This window comes from Leucopleurus acutus (assembly GCF_964270905.1).
Source record: "Leucopleurus acutus genome assembly, chromosome: 4".
NCBI classification, from domain to species: Eukaryota; Metazoa; Chordata; class Mammalia; order Artiodactyla; family Delphinidae; genus Leucopleurus; species Leucopleurus acutus.
In genome coordinates, this window is record NC_139146.1 from 109,322,823 (window position 1) to 109,347,879 (window position 25,057).

The 25,057-nt window shown below is 40.6% G+C and overlaps 3 protein-coding genes across 3 annotated transcripts; all 3 read left to right on the forward strand.

Moving 5' to 3' along the window:
• Positions 1-1,252: 1,252 nt before the first annotated feature.
• On the forward strand, positions 1,253-3,739 carry LOC309961236 (C-X-C motif chemokine 6-like). The gene is made up of 4 exons (XM_082838307.1): positions 1,253-1,637; positions 1,798-1,930; positions 2,043-2,126; positions 2,489-3,739. The coding sequence occupies exons 1-4, from the start codon at positions 1,439-1,441 to the stop codon at positions 2,505-2,507; spliced, it is 435 nt and encodes a 144-aa protein (XP_082694433.1). The 5' UTR covers positions 1,253-1,438; the 3' UTR covers positions 2,508-3,739.
• A 10,466-nt stretch (positions 3,740-14,205) lies between these two features.
• On the forward strand, positions 14,206-14,989 carry PPBP (pro-platelet basic protein; the record flags this gene model as incomplete). The annotated part of the gene is made up of 3 exons (XM_082838309.1): positions 14,206-14,326; positions 14,625-14,760; positions 14,887-14,989. 3 exons carry the CDS (start codon positions 14,206-14,208, stop codon positions 14,987-14,989), a joined length of 360 nt encoding a protein of 119 aa, XP_082694435.1.
• Positions 14,990-19,811: 4,822 nt separating this feature from the next.
• LOC309961237 (platelet factor 4-like) lies at positions 19,812-21,040 on the forward strand. Its single transcript, XM_082838308.1, has 3 exons — positions 19,812-19,948; positions 20,229-20,394; positions 20,537-21,040. Exons 1-3 carry the CDS (start codon positions 19,864-19,866, stop codon positions 20,622-20,624), a joined length of 339 nt encoding a protein of 112 aa, XP_082694434.1. The 5' UTR covers positions 19,812-19,863; the 3' UTR covers positions 20,625-21,040.
• Positions 21,041-25,057: the final 4,017 nt, after the last annotated feature.

The following is a 25,057-nucleotide window of genomic DNA, read 5'->3' on the forward strand; positions in this document are numbered from 1 at the left end:
AAAAGGTTCCACGGTCACGAGAGACAAGGAAAAGAATTGTGTTCCATGACTGGTTTCTAATTGCCATCATGTTTACCGATTGCCTTGGCTGGCCAAATGTGAGGAAAACAGTCTTGAGAACAATCCAGAATAGGATCTAGTTAGATTTCCATGAAAAAAAAGCCTACATGCCATTCCAACATCATTGCCACACCTGCCATGGAGTTAGACATGTGAAAGACCCAGCCGTTAAAACTTCACAGTGCTAACTGCTTCCACAGAGGAGAGAAAGAGAGGAAGCTGGAAGCTACCTCACACCTCGGGTTCAGGGCGCAGCTGTGGGCTCACTCTGACTAGAAGAGTACTGTGGAAACAGGCTTGGCCACACCACTGAGCAAGAAGTTGGATGGTTCCAGAAGCCTATGTGTGTGTGTGAGTCACCCTTCCCTCCCATGAAGTTGTTTGAACGAAGCCAGAGTGGGTGCTGTCTTGCTGCCAAATTGATTCAGATCCCTAGAACCAAACTTCCAGATGAGCCACTTAAACTCATCAGACTCCACAGCTTCTCCGACTTGGGTCAATTACACGTGGAGTTAGGAAGGTCTGGAGCCATAGCTAAGAGGCTGGGCTCTGTGGCATTGCTTTAGTCTGCACTCACCCCTCCCCATTCCACCCCCAAACAAGACCATACATCTTCCACTTCCATAGTGTATTGATCTGTGCAAAACAAGGCACCATTTCCCAGGGCAATTTGCTGGGTGATTTTTGAAGATTTTCGTTAAACCACCTTGACACTCATGTTTGCAAAACTAAGTATAGGATTTCCAGTAAGTAGACTTGATTTTGGAGCCTGTTCTTCCCACTGACTTCAAGTGGGAGTAGAGGTACTTTCATCGTATTATCTTGGCTTCTAACGCTGGCTGAAGACCAGAGAATTATAAACTAATTTGAAGAACCTAGAATGGTCTGCCTGCAAGCAGGAGTGTAAGGTCTTGCAGTTTGGCACAGTTTTAATCATGGCTTACATTTCCTGAATAATAATAGTAATAATAATTAGAAAGGAATTTCAGAAATCTTTCTCAAGTCAAACCTCCGGGCTACTTTGTTCCCAGTCTTCCTGTTTAGATGGAGACGACGGGCATCTCTGAGAAGATTCTGTGCCCCAGGAGAAGCTGGCTTTCGCTAGCCCAGGCTGGCCCCGAGGATGAAGTCTCCGCAGGACTGCTTCTCACTTCCAGCGGGAGCAGCGCAGACAGAACTCCATCCACCGCGGGGCGAGCTGACTCGTCCATCGCGGAATGGGTGCAGTCAGCGGCTCCCAGCCGCCCTCCCCAAACCCCACTGACTAACCCCGCTCCACTCGGCCCTCTTTACCCCGCCCCGCCTCAGTCCGGGGGATTTCCCAGGCATCCCAAAGATTGAATTTCCTGCCGGGAGGGAGAGAGTGCAGATAAAAGGGATGCGGAGGACCCGAAGAAGTCACGGTGCTCTAGAGCTTCAAATCCCACCCCTTCTCCCTCCTGAACCCCTCTCGCTGAGTCTATTCGCCACTATGAGACTCCTATCCAGCCACGCCGCCCGCATCCCCGGCCCTTCGGGCTCACTGTGCTTGCTGCTCGCGCTGCTGCTGCTGACGCCGCCAGGGCCCCTCGCCAGCGGTGAGAGCTCACAGCCAGCCGGACGCACCGGGCAGGCGGAGTGGCCCCGCCTGCCAGGCGGCCGCGACGCCCTGGGCGTGGGGAAATGTCCAGGTCGGACTGGCTGGGGAAGAGAGCTCCCAGCAACCTGCCCATAACCGTGTCTCTCTTTCTACCCCAGCGGGTCCTGTCGCGGTCATAGTGAGAGAGCTGCGTTGCATGTGCTTAACCACCACACCGGGGATTCATCCCAAAATGGTCAGTAATCTGAAGGTGATCGCCCCAGGACCGCAGTGCTCCAAGGTGGAAGTGGTGTAAGTCCTCCTGCGCGGCGCTGTCCACTGTGACCTTGGCAAGAGGGATGTCTCCCCAGCCCTGACTTCAGCCCCCGCAGCTCATGGGCGCATCCTCCTTTTCTCTCTGCAGAGCCACCTTGAAGAACAAAAAGGAAGTCTGTCTGGACCCAGAAGCTCCTCTGATCAAGAAGGTCATCCAGAAAATGTTGGACAGGTACCTGTCACCTTGATTTCTGAATGTCTCTTGGAGTGCGGACTTCTCAAAGTCCTTATTCTCCGCGTGGGATTTGGCAACCACATTCCAGACCACGCTTAGGAAAAAAAAGGATGTTCGGGAGAAGGGGCGAAAGTTGTTCTAGAATGTCCTGGGAAAATCCTTATCACAAATGTCATGTGTAATTGCCTAGGAGGTTACACAGAACTCACCGCTGAGATGTATTTGTTGTTGTTGTTGTTACTAGAGATCTTGAGCCCACCCTTTGCTTTTTATTGATCCTCAACTGTGTTTTGAAAACAAGTTGGGGTAGACAGGTGTGTGGAAATTTGGTTATACTGATGTAATTCTTTTCCCAACAGTGGAAACAAGAAAAATTAAGAGAAAGGACTGTGCATTGGAAAAATTGCCCCGTTCTTCAGCAGAAGAGTTTTCTGGGGATCTCTGGACCCAGTGAAGACAAGAAGCAAGGGCTAATTTTCTCCAGTGAGTTAGGTTTCTGTATGAATTCCCCACTATAAGAGAGAGATGAGAGGAGGGAAACTAGGTTTGTCCCTGCAGCTTTCTGCTCAGTTTATGGCGTGTTTAGCGTAGTATTTCCTGCTCCTTATTTGCTGTTATTTTATCTGCTATGCTACTGAAATCTTTGGCAATTAACTAAATTGTGAATCAGGAACCATTGGTTGTTAATCTTTCAAGGTGACTATTATATTTCTACAATATAGTTCTTATAGTGCTATGGAAAAAGCTGTGTCTTTAATGTGTGAATGATATTTCATTAGAATGCTGTATACGGAGATAAACTGTTATTCTCACCCTTTCATGAAATAGGAACTACTTTAGTAGCGTTTCTTGAGGAATATGTTAGAGAATTTTCTTACTCTTGACCCTGGTTAGCTAGTTAAGTTACATTGCATTAGAAATCTGGATATATTATATAGTTATCTGTGTAGAATATATTTCCTTATTTAGAATTTCTAAATGTATGAGTTCTAAGGACTAATATATTCTTTTCCTATACATTTAGATATTTGATGTCTTCCTAGTATGGCATAATGTCATGACTTACTTATTAAACTTTTGATTTTTATGGTATTTATTATCTAGTTTATTAGGAGTATTATATCTATAGTATTATATTTCTAAGTATATGTTTTGGATTGATGAAGAAGCTAGGAACTAGGTAAATTCCTTATTTCTAGTTTTTATAAAAATACATCCTTTTAGTTTCTTAAAAGTAAAGACACATTGTAAAGCAATTATACTCCAATAAAGATGTTAAAAAAAAGAAAGAGTAAAGGCAAACTTAACAATGATTTATACTTTGAAAGTTCTGAAAACATATTTGAGCTCTTTGAATGTAAACTCATCATGCAGTTAAAAAAAAAAAATGCACTGCCCTGCTAAGATTTGCAGATGCTTATACTGTATCTTTTAAAGGTTTTGACCATTTTGTTACAAAGAATTACATATGGATCACATTTACTATGTTAAAATTGCACTTGTTAAATGTGGTCTCAATGGTTTATGGTACTTCCTTTGTTCTCTGGGAAAAACAATAAAAGATTTTAAAAATTTACTCAAGTTCTTTCTTGTACGCGGGCCTCTCACTGTTGTGGCCTCTCCGTTGCGGAGCACAGGCTCCAGATGCGCAGGCTCAGCGGCCATGACTCACGGGCCTAGCCACTCCGCGGCATGTGGGATCTTCCCGGACCGGGGCACGAACCGGTGTCCCCTGCACCGGCAGGCGGACTCTCAACCACTGCACCACCAGGGAAGCCCAAGTTCTTTCTTCTTTATTGTACTGTTACAAAAATGTCATTCCTCTTTAATTCTACATTATTGTAAAAATTAACCACTCTCCTCTTTGGCTAGCAGAGAGGACCCTCATTTCCCAATGTCCTTGCATTAGTTCAACCTATTTCCAAGCTCACTCTCCTTCCAGTTCCTCATTCACAGCACCAACAATGTCTGGGTTCTTTAGAAAACACAAATAGATAAGCCTTCCTTACCTTAAATCCTTTACTGCTGCCTGTTTCCTAGACATGAAATACAAGTTACAAAGTATGACAAATTCTGTTTCATGACTCCTGATTACTACTTCAACTGCATTTTCCCCTAGCATCTTTGCAGTCAAGAATTTAGTTCCCTTACAGGGCAAGTTCTTTCCAGGTCCAGGCCTTTGCATTTGGTAGGGCCTCTACTGGGAAGGCCCTTCCCATTTTCTGTCTATAGGAGGAAGCTTATTCATCCTTCAGAGCTCAGTTCAATCAACACCTCCCTCATGAAGTTTTCCTTGGCATTCCCAGCAGAACTCGTGGTTTCCATTTTGATGTTCCCATAGTATCTTCTAAATATTTGAATTTATGTGAATAGCCAACATTGCATTACTTTTACTTGCTTATAAGGGTTTTTACCCTACTCTACTTAGAGTTCTCCCAGAGCATCTGCCATATTTCGTTCATCTCCGCATCTCCAATACCTGATACAGATTAACTTTAATGAATTAATAAATTTTCCTGAAACTCAAGTTGTCAGATAGTGTCCTAAAATCAGTCACCTGGCTCATGGTAGGTGCTGAAAAAATTTTAATTCCTTTACCCTCTTTTCTCTTTCTTGCCTACAAGCAATCCAACAAGAGCTTTGGTATGTGCAGTCCCTTCAGCCTATAACACTGACCCCTCACTTTCACCTGACTAACTCCCATCCTTCCTTCAAGGCCAGTTTACATGTCACTCATGGCCTCTCTGACCCTTCCCCCCACTAGATTAAAGTCCCTTTTATATCCTGTCATAGAATTTTGTTCTTTCCCTTCATAGCATTTTGTCACCAACATGACTGTAGAGCCTATAGAGACTATGTACATGTGGTCATTTATTTAGTGTCTGTTCCACCTTCACTGTAAGCTCCATGAGGGCAGGGCTATGTTTATGATGTTCACCTCAGTTCCTAGGACAGTCCTAGCACAAAGTATGTGCTTTAAAAGATAAGTGATCTAAACAATTCCCACTGTCTCTCTGGTATTAGAATACCAATTTCATGGGAATAGCTCATTCTGAGGAAGAGCAAGAAAACAAAAGGAAAGAGACTAATCCAATTAGTATACATACATGCATCCCCCAATTGGATTAATTGTTATATATGCTTATATTAACATGTATCTGTATTTATTAATATATGCTAATATATTATTAACATATCTATATCTAACCTCAGCTATTCTATATCTTTTCATCTCTTTCCATATATATCAAATATCAATTAGATTAATAAATGTTCTATTATTACATATTAATATATCTACGTAATAGAGAGAGAATGTATGTGTGAGAGAAACAGAGAGATACAAAGATATGAAAAAACCTAGAGTAGATTCAAAGAGATGAGTTTGCTGACAATTTTTTCAACAATATAAAAAATCCTAAAATACCTCAAATTAAAAAAAAAATTTTTAAACTTCTACGGTACTTTATTGCTCTCTCAAATAGCATTTTTTCCCTTTGAACCCATAAGTTATACACTAATCCTAAAAAAACAAACCAGTTACTATAAATGTTTGAATTATAAATTTCAGTGTTTTAAACAATCCGTGATTTATTGTATCAGCCCCAAAATGCTCATTGAGTAAGTGCCTGATAATAACAAATGAAAGCGTATTAAATGCCTTCGGGATGGACAGAACATGTGAAGAAATAAACATTACTGATTACTTCTTTATCATAATTCAAAATGTCTGTTTTTCCCAGAAGCAAGATTAGTAAGTTTAGTTTGTTTATAGATCATAGAATAAGACCTTATTGTAATATTCTTGAAATCGTATTTGTCATGCTCATGTCATAATTGGCTGTTCTACAAATAAAATAGATCACAATATATTACCAAAGTATAACCTATACAAGAACCTCAGTGACAGCTACTACTCACCAATCCTGCTGTTACTATTGATCCTGCAATTAGCAAGCTCAAAGACTAACATATCCGAGGGAAATTAATCTACTGAACATCTTCTAAGGATATACCTTCTATTTTCCTCCTCTGAATTCCTAAATACTATATTCACTCTGTTATCCCTCTGAAATTCATTCTCATACATGAAATCACTGGGAACTGAACAAACGCTCAGCTAAAATTTACTCTATGCTTCTCCCCAATCCAAACAATTTTCAATGTGCAATCAATGCCCTTCATTCTACCAGACTTTCTTGTTTGCCTCCGGGTGTGACACATTTACATAATCCTTCAGTTCCTGAAGATATGACAGGATCTATGATAAAATATGACTAGTGGCTTTGTTTTTCTATCATAGTTTTAATCCTTGCATGAGGAAAAGAGTTGCTGTGGGTAATTCTCAGGTTGTTCATAACTTCAAAAGTCCTTCCTGGATGTTACAAATTGAGAAATTTACCAGACAGAGGAAGAGCCTGGGGATTTCGATTTGCCTCCCTGACTACTAAGAACCATCAGTGCACATGATTCTGATTTTGGCCGATGGTCCTCAGTGGCTTTTAGTCAGCAAAATTAATATTATATTCCCGACAAGGATTGTTCATACTTCAAATATGTAAAGTGAAATAATGACATAGCAAGACATAGAGTTTAGGTGTAAAACTTTGTTTCCACAAAGTCTAGAGTCCAATTTCTTAAATATTGAGAAATTGCAAGAACATCCCCTGCCCTCTGAAAAATCCGTGTTCTTAATGGATGTGTTTCCACTACCACATAAATGTGTGATGATTATTTCAGACCCACCTCTTGGGTTGAACAAAGAGAAAAATAGTTGATTTGATTCACTTCCAGCAAGAGAGGCCAGTGATAGTTCTTTGTAGTTTGTGGTGAAGTGCGAGTCAAAGCAGTTGCATTTCAAGTCTAGTTTTGAGTATTTTTAGCTACGTGACTTTGGTAATTTATGTAGCCTCTCCATCCCTCAGTTTTCTCATCTGTAAGAGCAGTACAATAATATCTATCTCTCAGGCAATAAAGACTAACCTGGAACAAAGTAGTTTCTTGATAAATGTTAGTTCCTTTCTCAAGCCTCCTAATTCAAGCTCCTCTTTAAATGAGAAAACTGAGGGTTCAATCATTTGAGCACCCTTAATTTTTCTCATATGTATTACCATTCTTTATACCTATGTGTGAATGATTAATTTTTAGTGCTTCTAAGAAATCTTTTTTTTTCCACCAGTCTTTTTCAGGAAGCTTCTGGAAACAATGCATTCATATTCCCTATATATTTTCTGTCAGTTATGTGGCAACAATATAAAGATGTATGATGTATTTCCCTTCTTATAAACATTAATCCATCAAATATCGGTTTTGACATTTATTGGTAATCTTGTTTCATACTGGACCTTGTGCAGGATCCTTATGATACGGCGATTACAAAGATGAGAAGCTTTCAACCTAAGGTAAGGTCTTTTGGCAGCAAATACACTCAAAGTTTTCTCTGACAAAGATTTTCTTGAAAGCTGAATGAAAAGGAACTAGATATTTTGAGAGAGAGAGGGAGACAGCAATAGTGTCTTAGGTGGCATTGCCTAGAATCAAACTCTGAGAGGAGATTTGCATGCAGGAAATTTGAGGAATGCTCTAAAAATTAACATCTGTCAGGAAGTAAGCAAGCAGCAGTGGGCAAAGGAAGAGCTGCTGTGTGACAGAAGATTCGGGTGGCCCTGTGAGAAGCTCTGGAGCTGGCCTGGCTTTGCAGAGTTATTCTGAATTTTGGCAAGGAGGCAGACCTCTGACTCTGCCCAATGGCCAGCCATTAGATGTGGGCTACCCCTGGGGAGTGGGCATAGCTTTGGGTGAGACAGCGCCCTCAGGCGGTGAGCTATGCCCAGGGGGGACGTTTGTTCTGCGTGATCTGCTGCCATCTTTCCCAGCAAAGGAAGAAAGCTGTGGTGCACCCTCCAGAGGATCCTGAAAGGGCATTCTGGAGGTGCATCATGGTTTCTGGGGCTGGGGAGGGGCAAGGAGGGGAGGAAAGGGACAGAGCAGGAGGAGGAGAAGAAAGGAAACGGGATGGGAAGGGAGGAGGGTGGAAGGCTCTTGTCTTTCATTGTCTTTTTCTCTCTTTCCTACTCTCCTCTTCCTTCTCTCTCTCTCTTTCTCTCTCTCCTGCTCCCTTCCTTCCTCCTTCTTCATTTATTCATGACAAATGTAACGATACTACTTAAAAGAGGAGGACAAACAGGAGGACCAAGGTGTCCCAGCAAAAATCTCAGCCAGTAGCCAGCACGAAACACCTCCCACGTGAAAGAGGCCAGTTTGGACTTTTCAGCCATTCCAGTTGCCCTCTGACCACACCCACTCAAGTGAGCTCAGGCAAGATGAAAACAGAAGAACCCCTCATTAGCACCCAGAGTTATCAGAAATTACAAACCTTTGCCGTAAGCCACTAAGTTTGGAGATGGCTTGTTATGCAGTAAAAGAGGATCAGAAAAGGATGGTCAGGCATCTGATGTTCAACAAATAGTAACAATCAATATAATTAAAATAAAAATCCTCAGGCTTGCACAACTTTGCACTGTTCCTGTATAACAACACCCAGGAAGATATTTCCCCATCAGCTCTTTCACCTTCCCCCCTCTCCCTCCACTCCCCACACCATGCCTCACCCCTGGATAAGATACAGCCTCAGTTACATTAGTGCCAGAGTATGTGAGGTCTGGATCATTCTTGGGCACTCAGAGTTATACAGAAGACATATTAGATTTCAGCACTTATAGGAAAGCTTTTGTTGGCTAGTAGTTCAATTTACTGATTAAAGCGCTTTAACGAACTGACCCTCCATTTTATCATCTCTAGGATCTTCTGTACCCATTGGGTTTTTTTTTTTTGTTGTTGTTGTTTTAACATCTTTATTGGAGTATAATGGCTTTACAATGGTGTGTTAGTTTCTGCTTTATAACAAAGTGAATCAGTTATACATATACATATATCCCCATATCTCCTGCCTCTTGCGTCTCCCTCCCTCCCACCCTCCCTATCCCACCCCTCTAGGTGGTCACAAAGCACCGAGCTGATCTCCCTGTGCTACGAGGCTGCTTCCCACTAGCTATCTATTTTACATTTGGTAGTGTATATATGTCCATGCCACTCTCTCGTTGCATCCCAGCTTACCCTTCCCCCTTCCCGTGTTCTCAAGCCCATTCTCTACATCTGTATCTTTATTCCTGTCCTGCCCCTAGTGTACCGGTTGTTTTATTACTAATTTGTAGGCAGTGGCTTATCCCCTTCATATTTAGGAGATGTCAGTTCAAAACATTCTAATTAATGCAGAATTAATATATGTTTTAATTTTAAAGGCTAATGTTCCTCCAGTGACTCTAGATATTTTCTTTCAAAATAGCTAACAGATAAGTTCTGTTCTGAGTCTTAGAAAACTTGCTAGTTTCCTGAATGACACTGCTATTTATAAGACAATGACTTAAAGGAAAAAGAGATAAAGTAACTTACCACGAAAAAAAAAACCCAGGGTGACAAAGTAAGAGTCATAAAAAGCTGTCAAGTTATTTTTAAACCCAAGAGCCTCTGACACTAATTTTCTAGCATTCTCTGAAGTAATAACTTTGCATAAAGTAACTTCTTTTGCTTGAATAACTGATTTTAAAATATTTTTTACCCATTTCTGTATAGTCAGGTTATTCAAGTCAGTATTATGTTTCTCTTCATGGAAATCCAAGAAAATCATGCACGTGGCAGTAATAGCAGTTAACAATAGTAGTAGTAGTAATAGCAAATTAGTATTTATATCCCATTGCTTTGCACAAATATTTGAGATCTCACTTTTAAAAAAGAAGTAGTTAAATGACTAAGTCACACAGCAAAGAGACTTTGTAATGCCTGGCACATAGTAGATACTTAATACATATTGAAGAAATGAAAACTAGCAAAACGTTATTTACCTCACACGCTAACTAATAGGCTTGTGAAATTTTAGTGACTCAAGAAATGTGTTAATACTTCCTCACAAACCTTGCTGTCGATGTGTCTTTCTTTTGTGACAAAATACACTTGTTGATTAAGACAATGAGTTGATGATCCTGTGCTACATGCCTACCTCTTTCCTGGTATCAACTAAGTCAAGTAGCATCATTAGCTCAGAAGACTTCCATATAGTTTCCCCAAAAGGATTAGGAACTTTTGACTAATCTTAGTAAGTGAACCAGGAAGGAAATGTGGATAGTGTTTGTATGGGGGTCGGGGAGGGGGAAGCGTACAGTGAAACTCACAGATATAGTAAACAGTACGTGTTGCAGAGAGGAGAGGTGGGATGGACAGAAAAAGAATGATATGATGAATAATGCCAAAAAACTTTATATCTTGCTGTGGAAATGGTTTTGAGCTTATGGTTGAATACAAACATATCTGATTTGTGAATTAGCAATAGTTTAATCACAATAATGGGAAAGGCTATACCATCATCACTCAGGAAGAACCAGAAGGAAGTTTGCTCTCCTGATTCTATTTCCTGTTGAAATTCTTTCTATAATTCACTTCACATGGTCACTCTTAGAAGGATACTAATTTTTTTCAGCTTAAGATTTTCCTTAAGCTTACCTACTAGACTATGAATTTTGGGGTTGGGAGAGGTGGGAAATCAGGTTAATTTAATATGTTCTACTGCTAGACTGTAAGTTATAAGAAGAAAACAAATGGGGTGGAGAAAAATATGGAATACATTGTAAAACAGGAAATAAGAACTTCAGTAGGCATAGTCAGTAACTGCTAAACAACAGGAGAAATTGGCTTAAAATTTTTTACAAGTTGGAAATCATTTACTGCAGTCGTTCTTTGGATAAAAAGTAATCTTATACATTTAATATTTTAAGAGTTTCTTCTAAAATTTTGAAGGTATAAATAAATAAGAAAAAAAGAAAATGGGAAGTTTGAATATTGTGTAAGATTTGGACATAGTTGTAAGAGGAAGACAACCTGTGTCTGGGGCCTCATCCTTTTTGCCCAGCCTTCCAAATCACCTTTTTATACCACAGGTACTTTGGGCCATGTGAAGTCTAATTTGAGAATTGTGACTGATTAGAAATGAAAACGAAACTTTCCTTTAATGATACATATTCACTGATTTATTCACTAACACTGTTTAGCTAAGACCTACTGTATATTGTGTTACCTTACACATTATAGGATACATGAGGCCTTCAAAGAAACCTTGGACATGCCTCTGTGTTCAAAATTGTACAGAGGGGGGTTCTGTGCCCATGAGTCTAGACGTTCAGATTGTCTAACCATTGTACTACTTGTGCATTTCAGTTAATATTGCTGTGCATTAAAGAATAAACAAGTCCTAATGCCCAGAATATATTAAAAGTAGAGGTAGTAAAATAATCCCTTTATAAATGCTCTTTTGTTGTTTTTTAGGAAGGGCTGTGTCTTCTGGGAGTGTCTATGTTAATCCACTTCTTAGAGCTAGATGTAGTCCTGTACTTAGTCGTTGAAATGCTGGTGGAAGGGTAAGAGGAAGGGTGAAAGGAAGGGCTCTTGGCTAATATCTCCATGTCTAGAAGACAGTTTTAGGTTATAACCATAGGCTATATGTGCAGTTTTGTAAAGTACCTATGTTTATTGTGGACAAGGTTCATTCTTTACTTCGCAACATCTAAGATTTTTAGATGATCAGAGGTGACGATGTAGGATAAAAAGTAGAGCTAGTGGGCTTCCCTGGTGGCGCAGTGGTTGAGAGTCCGCCTGCCGATGCAGGGTACATGGGTTCGTGCCCCGGTCCGGGAAGATCCCACATGCCATGGAGCGGCTAGGCCCGTGAGCCATGGCCACTGAGCTTGCGCGTCCGGAGCCTGTGCTGCGCAACGGAAGAGGCCACAACAGTGAGAGGCCCGCATACCGCAAAAAAAAAAAAAAAAAAAAAAAACAAATAGAGCTAGTGAATTAACCAATTTGTAAATATCTTTGTTATAATTGATTTTTTAAAAAAGCAGCACCTTGGATGTGGAATGGTTAAACCGTCTCAGAAATATACGTCAGGACTCTTTCATTAGGTTGGCAGAAGAGGGGCAGAAGGAAGTATAAAGGGAGGGATGTATGTGGATGTGTTCATATTTATATTTTGATGATAACCATTGATGCGTGTGCATCTCTTGGCTGTGCTATAGGAATATATTGTTAAGTGAGTCAATGGAAACATACCTTCTTGCTAATACTTTAATTGTTTAGATCAGATAATGAATCCTCTTAGAAGCATTATGCTTTGTGTACTCTGTTGTGTTATGTCTCATTTTTAATTTAACATTAAGGGAATGTAGTATTTTAATCATAAGTCTGCCAATATCTGTCTAAAGGCCTGTTGCCATTTTTGTCTTTTATGAAATTTTTATTGCCAAGGAAGGCAGGATTATATTTTTTTCCTTCCAGATTGAGTTGCTGTAGTGTATTCTTGGTTATAAAAATACTCATATAGCTGTGGGACTTTGAAATGGTAAATATTCGTGATGTGGGAAAAAGCATGATACATAACTGTAAAATCTGAATTACATAAATTCAGATACATGGATGCTTAGTTGTGTAGATACACAAATGAGATTTAGAAGGACACATCGAACAGTAAACTGCTTGTGATTATGGACGACTGATTTTTGCTTCTTGTGTTTTTTGGTTTCCTATTATGCACATGTTAACTTTTAAGAAATAAACGTTATTTTAAAAACCTTAAAAAATAGTGTACAGTCCTGTTGAGGAAGCAGGTCTCATAGATGGGGCAGAGATCCAGACAATAGCATATGCAAGCCAGTATGTGATGTGCAGGGCTATCTCTGCATAGCTGCAGGGCTTTGTCGTGTGGGGTTTGAGATCAAGACCCTTAATTGGTGTCTGAGACTTGAGGAATAAAGATATTACTGCAGTTCATATAAAAGTTCAAAAATGGAAACACCTTCAAGGTCACCAATGGGACAGAAGTTGAACAACAAGAGCCCATGCTATAGAATGTTATGCAGACATTGAAAAGAATGGGGAAAAGTGACACTGAGGTAGCATGCAAGGATGCTGAAGACATATTTTTGAAGGACAAAAGCTATATAATAATCCCATTTATATTTAAAAAGTCTATGTCTACCTCTCTATATGTTTATCTCTATGTATTGGGTTGGCCAAAAAGTTACCCAATATTATGTGTGTGGCTCTATGTATATGTATATGTGTGTATAGAAATGTAGAGAGAATAGAAAACTAGTGCCAAATTGTTACCAGTGGTTACCATTGGAGACCGGGAATGTGGAGTAATGATGAAGAGGAACTTGCATGCTTTATCCCACATGCATCTGCAGGTTATGAATCTTTTACAGTGAATTGTATTATACATTTCTCAGCTAGATTAATAATGAAAAATAAAGCTGCTGGGTCTTGTTTTCTAGCATATACTCAGATGATAGAAAAAAGTAGTTTATTTTATAACAGAAAGGAGGATGAGTTTGCTTCTAGTTTCTGGATAAAATTACAAAAGATGATATATTTGGAAGACAGAAAGAAGCCCATAAACTAATATGCAAAGTGAGACTTTGATGGTAATTGGCTCCTATTTTATCCACATACTCCAAACGAATCCCAATACTTATCAACGACCAAGATAGGAACATCTGCTTTCCTTGGCAACCGGAAAGGGAAGTTAACTCTCTGTTTCGAGGGCCGCATACTTATGCTTTCAGATACACATAAAGTGTCTATAAGGCCTCTAAATTGCATTATAGGAAAGGCAGGGCATATTACATAATTATACAAAGAAAATATGTGTAATATTTCAGTCTAGTTCTTCCTAAGTACAGTATTAAATATGTGTAAGGGAGATGGATATTGAGAAGGGGGGAGTGAGAGTGTGCAGGGATGCTTAAAATGAAATTTAGCAGGAATTTGACTCGCCTGGCATTTATCTGGGTTGGGCACAACTTGACCACTCTTACACATATATTACCACACACCCTCACTTCCCCTATCCCTATCCTTTTTCTCCTTACTGGCCTTGAGGGAGTGTGTATAAAAGACAGCAGGAGACTGTGAAAGCGACTTAGCTGCAGACTCCCAGGCTAACAGCTCTAACTCAGTCTTTTCTGCCATGAGCCTCAGGGGCAGCACTACCTCCTCCTGTACCAGGGCCATCCCACTTCCTGTCCTGCAGGTGTTGCTGCCGATGTCACTGCTCCTGACCACGCTGGTTCCCTCCACCACTGGAGAACGTAAGAGAAACTTAGGGAAAGCTGAAGGTGGAGTCTCTGTTTCCCTGCACCTGAGGCTGCTTCTGCTGCAGCTGTATCTGGGGGATGGACTGTCCTGGTGCTCCTGGGACTAGAGAAAGGCATTATATGAATAACTGTAAATGGAGGCGATGCACTCATGTGCCAGGAATTCTGCTAGGGTACTTTACTAAAGGTTTACCGATCAGACTCGCAATGGCCTTGTGAGAGAGGTACCCATCAATAGGGAAGATCCTTGAGATAATCATGACCACTCATAGAATCACACCTTCTACCCTAGCTAAAAGCATGGATAGAAGGCTGTACATTGAACTTCGCTGCTCATGTGTGAAGACCACCTCTGGCATTCATCCCAGTAACATCCAAGGTTTGGAAGTGATCAGGGCAGGACCCCACTGCACCAAAGTCGAAGTAATGTAAGTCTCTGCTTCTGCAGTATTGCCTCACTAGGGAAGCCCTTCACCTCCATCCCTACCGACACTGTTGGATCCCTTCTGATAGTGTGCCAGGATGCTCTCGGATAATTCTATTCTCTCTTGCAGAGCGATGTTGAAGAATGGGAAGAAAATCTGTCTGGACCCAGAAGCTCCCAGAATCAAGAAAATAGTCCAGAAAATATTGGAAGATGGTGGGTCAGCTGCTTAATGTTTTTGCTTTCTGTCAAACGATTTTATCTCCCAAGAAGGATAAAAGTTTGAGGTCTTGGCTTTCTAGAGTTCTTATTTATCCAGGATACCGAGTCATACCGTATGAAGCTTTGGATGTGTTTTCCGTTCTGTCGCAAAAAGTCGCATTTTGTTCTGAGATGGCTGATTAATAGATGACAGAGAGAAAATGAAAGTAAGCATGGCTAGGGTGTAAGATAGGCTCAAGGATGCATTGTACAACAGGGGGAATAGAGCCAATATTTTGTAATAACTGTATATGGAAAGTACCTTTAAAAATTTTAAAGTTAATAAAAAAAGAAAGTAAGCAAGGCTAGTTTCAAAATACATGGTTTACTCCCTAACTCTTGGCTAAATGTGGTACTGTGTTTTGCATTTCCTCTTTAAAAATTTCTTTCCAAATACAGCCATGTTAACTTATCTTGCTCCTCTGTACTCTTAGACTAGATGTGCCCATGATGATTCCATAATGGTCAGTGATATTAGGAACCACACAGGGCCCAGCATGGAACACTTGCTCAATAAATGTTTATTAATATATTTAGGCACTTTATATATTAATAGTGTTTTTCATTGTCTTAGTCCTAGGATGTCTTGTTTCAAAACATTCTCTGAACGATTTTTCTAATGTTTATTTTAGCCTTCAAATCCTAAAAATAAAGCTGTAGAATGTGAATCTTGTAAGCAGTGGTTATTTACTTTAAAGTGGATATATTTAATACCAGTAGAGCAAAAAATATATGATGATATATGATATCATATATATTTTTAATAATATATGATAGTATTTTCAATAATAATAACAACAACACAGATTCTACTTGGTGTTGAATGTTTTACCCTGACATGTTTGTACATATTGGCATTTACTAAATATCTAGATGGTAACCATTTCAGTATGAGAATCAGCCTTGCAAATAAACACGATAGAGAATTTAAGCTTTACCAGGCTACTAACTGTTAGTTTACAATCAACAGAACTTTCTTTAATGTCTACTCTCTTTCATTTACACCCATACTATTCTTAAAGAAATATTAATATAAAATCAAATTTATTATTGCTTTGTTGTCATATATTATTACTTTTAACAGAATTATTAGGGAAAAAAGCCTTATCTTTTTATTTTTTTAAACTTTGGTATTTAACAATATGGCCAACAAAAGTCACTAGCTGATGATACGTGCTATTTTTAATGTACTATAGTAATAGCTAAACTTTATTAATAACTATTAATATTATGAGTTATAGTAATAATAAGATTAATATTCCAGACAAAATAATTGTTCTGCATGCATTACAATTAAATAATTGTAAAGAATTTAATAATTCTTACAAGATAGCTAGGATCTGGTTAAGAGCACATCCTCTAAAGAGAGGGTAACTTAGTCCACCACTTGCCAGCTGTGTAAATTTGGGCAGGTTGCATAACCTCTCTGTGCCTAAGTTTCTTCATCTCTAAAATGGCATAATAATATTGCTTATCTCATAGAGTTGATGTGAAATTAACAGTTAATAAACTCAAAGTGCTGAAGATAATGAATGTCACACAATAACCCATATGTCAATGTTAGTTAGTATTTATTATTATTACCATTAGTGTTATAGGGAAGAAAAACGAAGTTCAAAGAGATTAGGAAATTTGCCTCAGAATCAGATAACTAGGTAGGTGACAGAGTGGCAATTTGAAACTATGCTCTTAACCACATACCATATCACTTTGCTTGATTTTTCTTTCTCTAATTAAGAGATTACATTATATATCACATGATGTTATCGACACGGAAAATAGGACTTGATACCTAAATAGCATACTGCACATACTATGATGGTTATAGGAGAAGATATCAGTTCATCTATCCCAAACTGCACATGGACCTTGGGGAGCACTCATGTATTAAGCACATAGTTCACAATCTCTGCATTATTAGGTTTCCTTTTATTATCTCCTCACTGTTATAGGTTTAATGCCTTAGACGCTTTCTCTACAAAATAAATACTTTTATTAAGTAATAGTTAACAAATAACATACATGAATAAACATGTAATAAATAAAGCAGTAAATGGTGACTGCAGTCGTGGTGATCAGTTTTTCTCCAATAATTTAAAATAGCTCAGCATCTCATTCATTTCTCTAGTGGTTTCCTACTGAAATCCAACAGGGCCACCTCTTGAGACATGACACAGTTTTTACACTAGGCTAATACCTCCTGCATAATGCATATGTCTCTTACTTTTGTGTGTACATATTGAATTATTCTATTTAGATGCAGAGAAAGAATGAATGAATTGTCACTACTCCCTGGGTTCCTTTATACTGCAAATATTGAAATCTGTGGGGTAAGGTTGTACAAATCCAGTATGTTGCCCATCCATACGCCAAACCACCCCTCCTATCCATTCCCTCTGGGCTAATCCAATTTGGGATCTCAAGTTTCAGTTCCATACACATGTATGACTTATACATGCTGTACCAGCCATTGCACGGATGCTGGATATTCAAAGACTGTAAGTCACAGAGACTTGCCATTGAAGAGGGTACTGTCTGGTGGGAGAGGCAGACAGGCTGACAAATAATCACAACCACAAGTTCATATAGAGGTACGCTCCAACTACACAAAGAAACAGACACATGAACACGTCAAAGCCTCATCGTTCTCATTTTCAACATTTATCATCTTCACTAGTGTAGTACTTTATACTGAGTTCCTTCCAGGGAGCTAGAATAGCGATAGACAGTGCTATATCTCACCACACGGGGCTTTCCATTTAGGAAGAGAAACCATTTTAAACACATTTAGATATATATGCATGTGTGTGTGTATGTCATATATTTGTGTTTGTATGAGCTGTGAGACATAGGAGAAGCAGTGGGTGTTACAAGACAACAACAGGGAAAACAAGTAGCTTTAGCTGTCGGGGAAGGCCCCTGTGGGGAGGTGATATTTAAGCAGACACCAGAAATATGAGTAGAACTAGCCAGCTGAAAAGACAGGTGGTGGGAGAGTAAGAGAAAGCACATTCCAGGCCCAGGAACTAAATTCCATATCCCTGCAGAAATCTGGTCCTGCTGAGCATTAAGAGGTCTGCTAGGGCTTCCCTGGTGGCGCAGTGGTTGGGGGTCCGCCTGCCAATGCAGGGGACACGGGTTCGTGGCCCGGTCCGGGAAGATCCCACATGCCGCGGAGTGGCTGGGCCCGTGAGCCATGGCCGCTGAGCCTGCCGGTCCGGAGCCTGTGCTCCGCAGTGGGAGAGGCCGCAGCGGTGAGAGGCCCGCGTACCGGAAAAAAAAAAAAAAAAAAAGAGGTCTGCTAGTTCCATGCAGTGGGCTCCTGAGGCCCCTCACCACTGTTAATCAGTGTGACAGGGAGCCTCTGGCTTTGAGATGAGGGCGTGCTTTGCCCTGATCAAGAGCCAAAGTCATTCTTTTTCAGGGAAGGGAAGATGGTCTATATTGATCTCTGGACCTTTTCTGTGCAGGATTCTGTTGCATCTTTTACACACTCAACTCCCAGGTGCTCTGTGTCCTCCCGAGAGCTTCACTACTCCCGCCAACGGTGCAGCCCATCTCACCCTGTCACTTGTACTGGCCAGGTGGCAGCAGGCACCGGGAGATATGGCCTGAAAACTCTCCTTGACCTCTCTTCTTCCTGAGCAGAATGGAGAAACATCCAGGTAGCAATTTCTATAGAAAGTGTGCATCCAAACATTACCGTTACAATTTTTCTCAGAATAAGAGGATAGGTGAGGCTAACTGAGCTTGCTTCCTAGAGTATATTGGGTCATGGTTGGTAGAGCCAGGTGGATCCCATTCAAGAGACTGAGGAAACTTTCCGCATTCACGTGAAATTTGGAACCAAGTCATCACCTGGAGACCAAATTCAACTCTTTAGTAGCAGAAAACAATGACAAACGGCACATCTGGAAGAAACGCACCTGCCAAGCTCACTCAGCGGTAATCAACAAGAAAGGCAGAAGTGAAGGAGCAGTTCTTTTTTTTTTTTTTAACATCTTTGTTGGAGTATAATTGCTTTACAATGGTGTGTTAGTTTCTGCTTTGTAACAAAGTGTGTCAGCTATACATATACATATATCCCCATATTCCCTCCCTCTTGCGTCTCCCTCCCTCCCACCCTCCCTATCCCACCCCTCTAGGTGGTCACAAAGCACCGAGCTGATCTCCCTGTGCTATGTGGCTGCTTCCCACTAGCTATCTATTTTACGTTTGGTAGTGTATATATGTCCATGCCTCTCTCTTGCTTTGTCTCAGCTTACCCTTCCCGCTCCCCATATCCTCCAGTCCATTCTCTAGTGGATCCGGGTCTTTATTCCCATCTTACCCCTAGGTTCTTCATGACCTTTTTTTTTTTTCTTTCTTACATTCCTTATATATGTGTTAGCATACGGTATTTGTTCTTGATGAGGCAGTTGAGGGTTGAGAAGGAAACAAACTTTCCTGCTGTACCAACTGCAACACGGTGACTACAGAGAACTCTACTGTTGCACATAACCAAGAAAACATACATTTTTATAAGGTTAAAGTACCGTTTCTAACTGCACAAATGTGCATGTATTATATGAATTCAGGGTAGCGGTTGGATCCTGCTCCCAGCTCCCAGCAAGACTGCTGATCCCTGGCTTCTTTTCCTTTTGCCCTAATCTTGGCTGCACAGTGCCCAACTCTGCAGAAGTGTCTCAGCTTCCGCACCGCAGTTCTCCATCCTCAACCCCAGGCTTCCGACGAAGTTGACCCACCGCGGGTATAAAACGGCCTGAGAGTCTCGGGAACCACCGGTCTGCGGAGCGCCAGCCCGGGCTGCCCCTGCGCTCTCGGCTCCTGCTGGCATCTCTGCGACATGAGCCTGGCAGCTGGCACCCGCGCCCCCGGCCCGCGGCCCAGCCCCGGGCTGCTGCTCCTACTAGCCGTCGCTCTCGCCCAAGGTGAAAGCTGAATGAAGCAGGGCCTGGGGGAGGTCGGGGGCGGTGGGGAGAGAGTGCTGGAACTCCCGGGGCTGGGGCGGAGTCTGTACCCGTCTCGGTTCCCATCTGTGATTGACCGAGCACGGCTAAGAGCGCAGGCGCTGTGCCAGGTGCTGCCCGCTGCGCTCTACCACCTGGACAGTCAGATACTTTCTGAGGGAGGTCTGGTTTGTGGATGAGGAAGTGAAGGTCAGACGCCACGCCACGAGAAGATCCTTAAGGTACCGCTGGCTATTCACAGAGTCGTCACTCCCCACTGTCCCCGGCCCACCCGCAGCAGACTCTGAAGGTGGAGCTGGAGACCTGCGCTGCGTGTGTGTAAAGACCACCTCTGCGGTCCATCCCCGGAGCATCTCCAGCCTGGAGGTGATCGGGGCTGGACTCCACTGCCCCAGCCCCCAACTGATGTGAGTCCTTGCACTCGCTTCTTTCGTGCCCACCCTCTTCTCCTCTCCCCTTCCCTACCGCCCCTCTCCACCCGCCTCCCGCCAGCCTAATCCCAAATTCAAACCCAAGGACTGAAAGGCGCGCCTCTTCTTTCCCTGGCAGAGCTACGCTTAAGGATGGGAGGAAAATTTGCCTGGACCCGCAGAATCCTCTGTATAAGAAAATAATCAAGAAACTTTTGAAGAGTTAGCTCTTAAATCTGTACTTTAGAAGAGTCTGCTGCCTAAATCTGTACTTTTGCTATATAAAGTGTTTCTTTTTTTTTTTTCGTTTTCAATCTAACTGCGGAAAAATCATCTGATGATTTTATTATCCTTGAAATTCTACATAAACAAAATAAATGAAGTTGTGGTATAGTCAATATTTATTAATAGAGGAAAGAAATAATGTTGACATATCACAATTTCATATAAAGAAAAATCTCCAGAATTTTAAGCAAACATATATTGTGAAAGAAGGTTTGGTTTAATAAAGACTGGTTTTACTTGGTGTTGTATGTTGGCTGATATATATTTGCATATTTCCAGGATTGTATTACTTAATAACTACTTATTTACATAATAATGTCATGATTAGCTTTGCCAATAAATATTAATTGCACTTAAATTTTCTGGCTGCTTTTTAAAAAAAACATAAGTAAATAAAAAAAAAACATAAGTAAATAAAGTAGACTCTGCTTTTACCTCCTTAAGATTTATACTTTACCCCAGTATAGAAAATTAATAAAAATGAAACTAGAATTCTCTACTGCTTAGTGGAAATATACGGATACTTTCCAGAGCATTACATTAAAATATTGTACTTTTTATTGATCCTTTGATAATGCTGACATTTAACAAAAATGAAATGATAAAAACGGTTCCTGTACTTATGTTACCGCCTGTAATACATCCCACATTTGGCAAACTTACAGAATTTGTTCTTATTACCTTCCATTTATATACCATGAGTTTTGCTCTAAGCATGAAAATGTCTTTAATAGACTTTTTCCTCAGTATTCTCGGGTTCAGTAAAACCTTATTTGCAGTTTACCACTGTTCCATGAATCTCTTAACATTGGAGATATTGAGATTGTGTGTTAAACAGCTGTGGAAATCAGGAGAGATACAGGTTGTATTTTCATTTATGCTTTAAGAAGACACTACTATACTTTAGGAAGAAAGGATGGCATTGAAAGTTGGGTGTGTTAGTTACTTTGCTTCTGTAACAAAGTACCACAAACTCAGTGGCTTTAACAGCACAAATTTATTATCTCACAGTTCTAGACATCACAAGTCCAAAATGGGGCTTACAGGCTAATGTCAAGGTGTCCTCAGAGCTGCATTCCTTCTGGAGGTTCTAGGGGAGAATCTATGTCCTGTCTTTCTCAGCTTCTAGAGGCCACCTGCATTCTTCAGCTCCTGGTCCCTTCCTCTATCTTCAAACTACATCACTCCAACCTTTACTTTTGTTGTCACCTCTGACTCTTCTTCTTATACCCTGCCTGCCTCTTAAAAGGGGCCTGTGATTATGCTGTGCCCACTTGGATAATCCCACTATAACCACTTGGATAATCTAAAATAATCTTCCCATCTCAAGATCCTTTCACATCTGTGAAATCTTTTTTGCCATATAAGGTAACATTTTCACAAGGTTCTAGAGGTTAGGATATGGAAATCTTTATTCAGCCTAGAGGGCAAGAAGGCAGAATCTAGTTGAGGCAGGAGAAAGCTACAGACCTTTACCCATGAGCCAAAGTCATTTCAACCTAAGGTGGCAATGTTTGAGTACAGGGAGGATTAGACTGCTAAGAGAAAATGGAGAATGTCCATTTCAGTCTCCTTGGGGTGGGAGAAAAGGAGGAAGCTTTGAGATAACAAACTACTTAAATAGACACTATTTATAGAGGCTTATGAAGTGCAAGAGTATCATCTAAATTTTCACAACCACTTTGCACGTCAGGTAACATTATTCCCATTGTAGAGTTGCAGTAACAGTCTCAGAAAGGTTAAGGCGTCCCCCAAGACCAGTTTGCTAGAGGGTGAGCAGATCAGTCTGACTTTCAACTCCCTGCTCTTGCCTTCATGTTGTTCTGCCTTTCACACAAGTTAGTGGCATGTTAGCTAGTTCTTCAGAGAGGAACTGACCCAAAAACCAGCTCTTGGAGGTGGTGTATGAATTTGCCAGGGGCAAAGGGAAGAATGAAACTGCCACAAGATGACAAAGTAGAAAGACACAAGATCATTAAGTCCTCAGGATGTTTACCATTCTGCAGTATGTCTATGGGGATGGGTCTCCCAACTAGTTTTCACCCATTTGGTGTTTTTCACTTTCGATCCACCTTGTGCACCTTCACCCAAATTATCTTCAAGGTCCACACAAGGTTGTGCTATACTCACTTCCCCTTTGTGCCTTAGTTTCTTCATCCGTGAAATGTGGATGAGTGTCTACTTCATAGATTATTGTGTAGACTAAGAGGATGATGTATGTGAAACACTTGGCATAGTTCCTCATACATAGTCTGTGCTTAAAAATTAGCAATGATTAATTGTTGAGTAAGGCATTTAACAGAGTGATTCTTGGTAATAAGTAGCAAACAAACAAACAAACAAACAAAAAGTTGCAATAGCAATAAAAGTTTCTCAAACCAAATGAACTTTGGAAAAGAATACATTGAAATTGGCTGTGAATGGTACAATACTTTTTTGCCTAATTTCCTTTTACTGCCTGCATCAAACAACATACTTGGTTGGATTCAATAACTCCTAGGTATGACTCAAAGGGCCAAAGGACCAAAACAAATTGTGCAAAGTCAACTAATGTTGGTGCCTTGTAAACTCTCCCTTCGGAATTACCTTGGCTAACCAGCCGGAGAATGCTTTCAAGTGGTCGCTTTTATCAGCAATGGCACTGGGAGAGGACTTTCCTACCAGGAAAAGTCTAAATTAGAGAACAATTTACTGTAGCTGCCTGCTGTTCAAACATTCATGGAGTGATACAGATTGAATGTACATAAACTTGAACTATTTTTTCTTTCTTTTTCTTCTTCTTTTTTTTTTATTGGCAGGAAGTAAGTCAGCAGAAAATGTCCCCAACCAAGTGCTTACTGCACAGTCACAGGCCTTATCAACAAACAAAACCACCAAAGTGTATTTTGCTCTGGGACATTCTTCAGTATTTTTCTAATTTTTGCTTCCCCCCCCCCCTTTTAAGGTCTTTGTGGTAAAAACAGTTTCCTCTTCAATGTATAGAGTATTGAGGTCTTAGTTGGTTATAAAGATATATTTATATTTTTTTCTCATTACAAAAACAATGAATATATGCTCACTACAGATAACTTAGAAATACAGAGGAAATAGGGAGGAAACTTAAAAAAAAACTTTAATTTCACTACTCAAAATGTTCTTTTCATTTTTTAAAATATTAGTCATTTGATGTAGTTATGAGGTGAACTGCTGATTTTCAATAAAATATCACTGTACACAATCATAAAAGGAACACAGTAATTACTTCATTGCAATGAAACTAGTTAGTGAGTATTCTTGTTCCAATTTTGGTTAATAAAATAAGTTTTTACTTGGCCAGAGAAATAGTATCAAACCCATGTGACCTGGTATCTATTTATAGATTTATAGGTACTGTGTATGTATGTATTCACTGTGTGTGTATGTATGCATGTAGAGACACACAGGCCTAAACCAAGTTTAAAATACAATACTTATACTTGCTTTATCAACTATTGGGTTTTGATATTTTATTTTCTATACTTGTTACAGAACTTAGGTTGGGCTTCTTGCTGCTCAAAAGCCAATATTTGGGAGGCAAGTGTTGGTTGGAAAAGGAAAGGTTGCTTTATTCAGGAGGGTTGCAACCTGGTGAGAAGGTGGACCTCATGTCCTAAAACCAACTCTGAAAATTCTGCTTGACCATGAAAGGTTTTAAAGGGAGAAAGAATCATTTGGTGAAGGGGGTCAAAGTCTTCATTATCTTTCACTGTGTGCAGACTTTCTTTCAATTCGTTGGTGGTGAGGTAGCAGGGTGGTGTTTCAGGAATCTTGTGCTCAGTCTGAAGTTACCATCCTCCACCTAGGTGAGGGCCTTAGTTCCTGCAGAAGAACTCAAAGGTATTTTATTACGTATATTCCTTGAGGAGGAACCAGAACGCTGCCCCATGACTGGACTATTGTTTCTTGACTGCTCCTCCTTTGTTTCTGCATCCCTTCCCTTTCCTGATAAACAACTCTTTGAATCTGTCCTTTGGAGCTTAGGAGAGGTCTAGGAGGCTGAATGAAGCCTATTTCCTACCAGCAAGAATCGAGGGCATGGATGAGACTTCCCTGGTGGTCTAGTGGTAAAGAATCCACCTTCCAACGCAGGGGATGTGGGCTCGATTCCTGGTCAGGGAACTAAGATCCCACATGCTGCAGGGCAATTAAGCCCACGTGCCACCACTACCGACCTGCACCGCTCAACGAGAAAGCCCACGTGCCGCAGAGCTACAGAGCTCATGCACTCTGGAGCCCGCGTGCCACAACTGGAGAGAGAAAACCCACACGCCACAACTAGGGAGAAGCCCGCACACTGCAACAAAAGATCCCGCATGCCATAACTAAGACCCGATTCAGCCAAAAAATAAATAAATGT

Excerpts from the sequence above, each read along its gene's own strand:
- LOC309961236 (XM_082838307.1), top strand. The coding sequence starts at position 1,439 with ATGCGGAGGACCCGAAGAAGTCACGGTGCTCTAGAGCTTCAAATCCCA. Across the intron at positions 1,638-1,797 it reads GCCAGGGCCCCTCGCCAGCG|CGGGTCCTGTCGCGGTCATA; the intron begins GTGAGAGCTCAC and ends TTTCTACCCCAG. Across the intron at positions 1,931-2,042 it reads TGCTCCAAGGTGGAAGTGGT|AGCCACCTTGAAGAACAAAA; the intron begins GTAAGTCCTCCT and ends TTCTCTCTGCAG.
- LOC309961237 (XM_082838308.1), top strand. The coding sequence starts at position 19,864 with ATGAGCCTGGCAGCTGGCACCCGCGCCCCCGGCCCGCGGCCCAGCCCC. Across the intron at positions 19,949-20,228 it reads AGCCGTCGCTCTCGCCCAAG|AGTCGTCACTCCCCACTGTC; the intron begins GTGAAAGCTGAA and ends GGCTATTCACAG. Across the intron at positions 20,395-20,536 it reads TGCCCCAGCCCCCAACTGAT|AGCTACGCTTAAGGATGGGA; the intron begins GTGAGTCCTTGC and ends TTTCCCTGGCAG.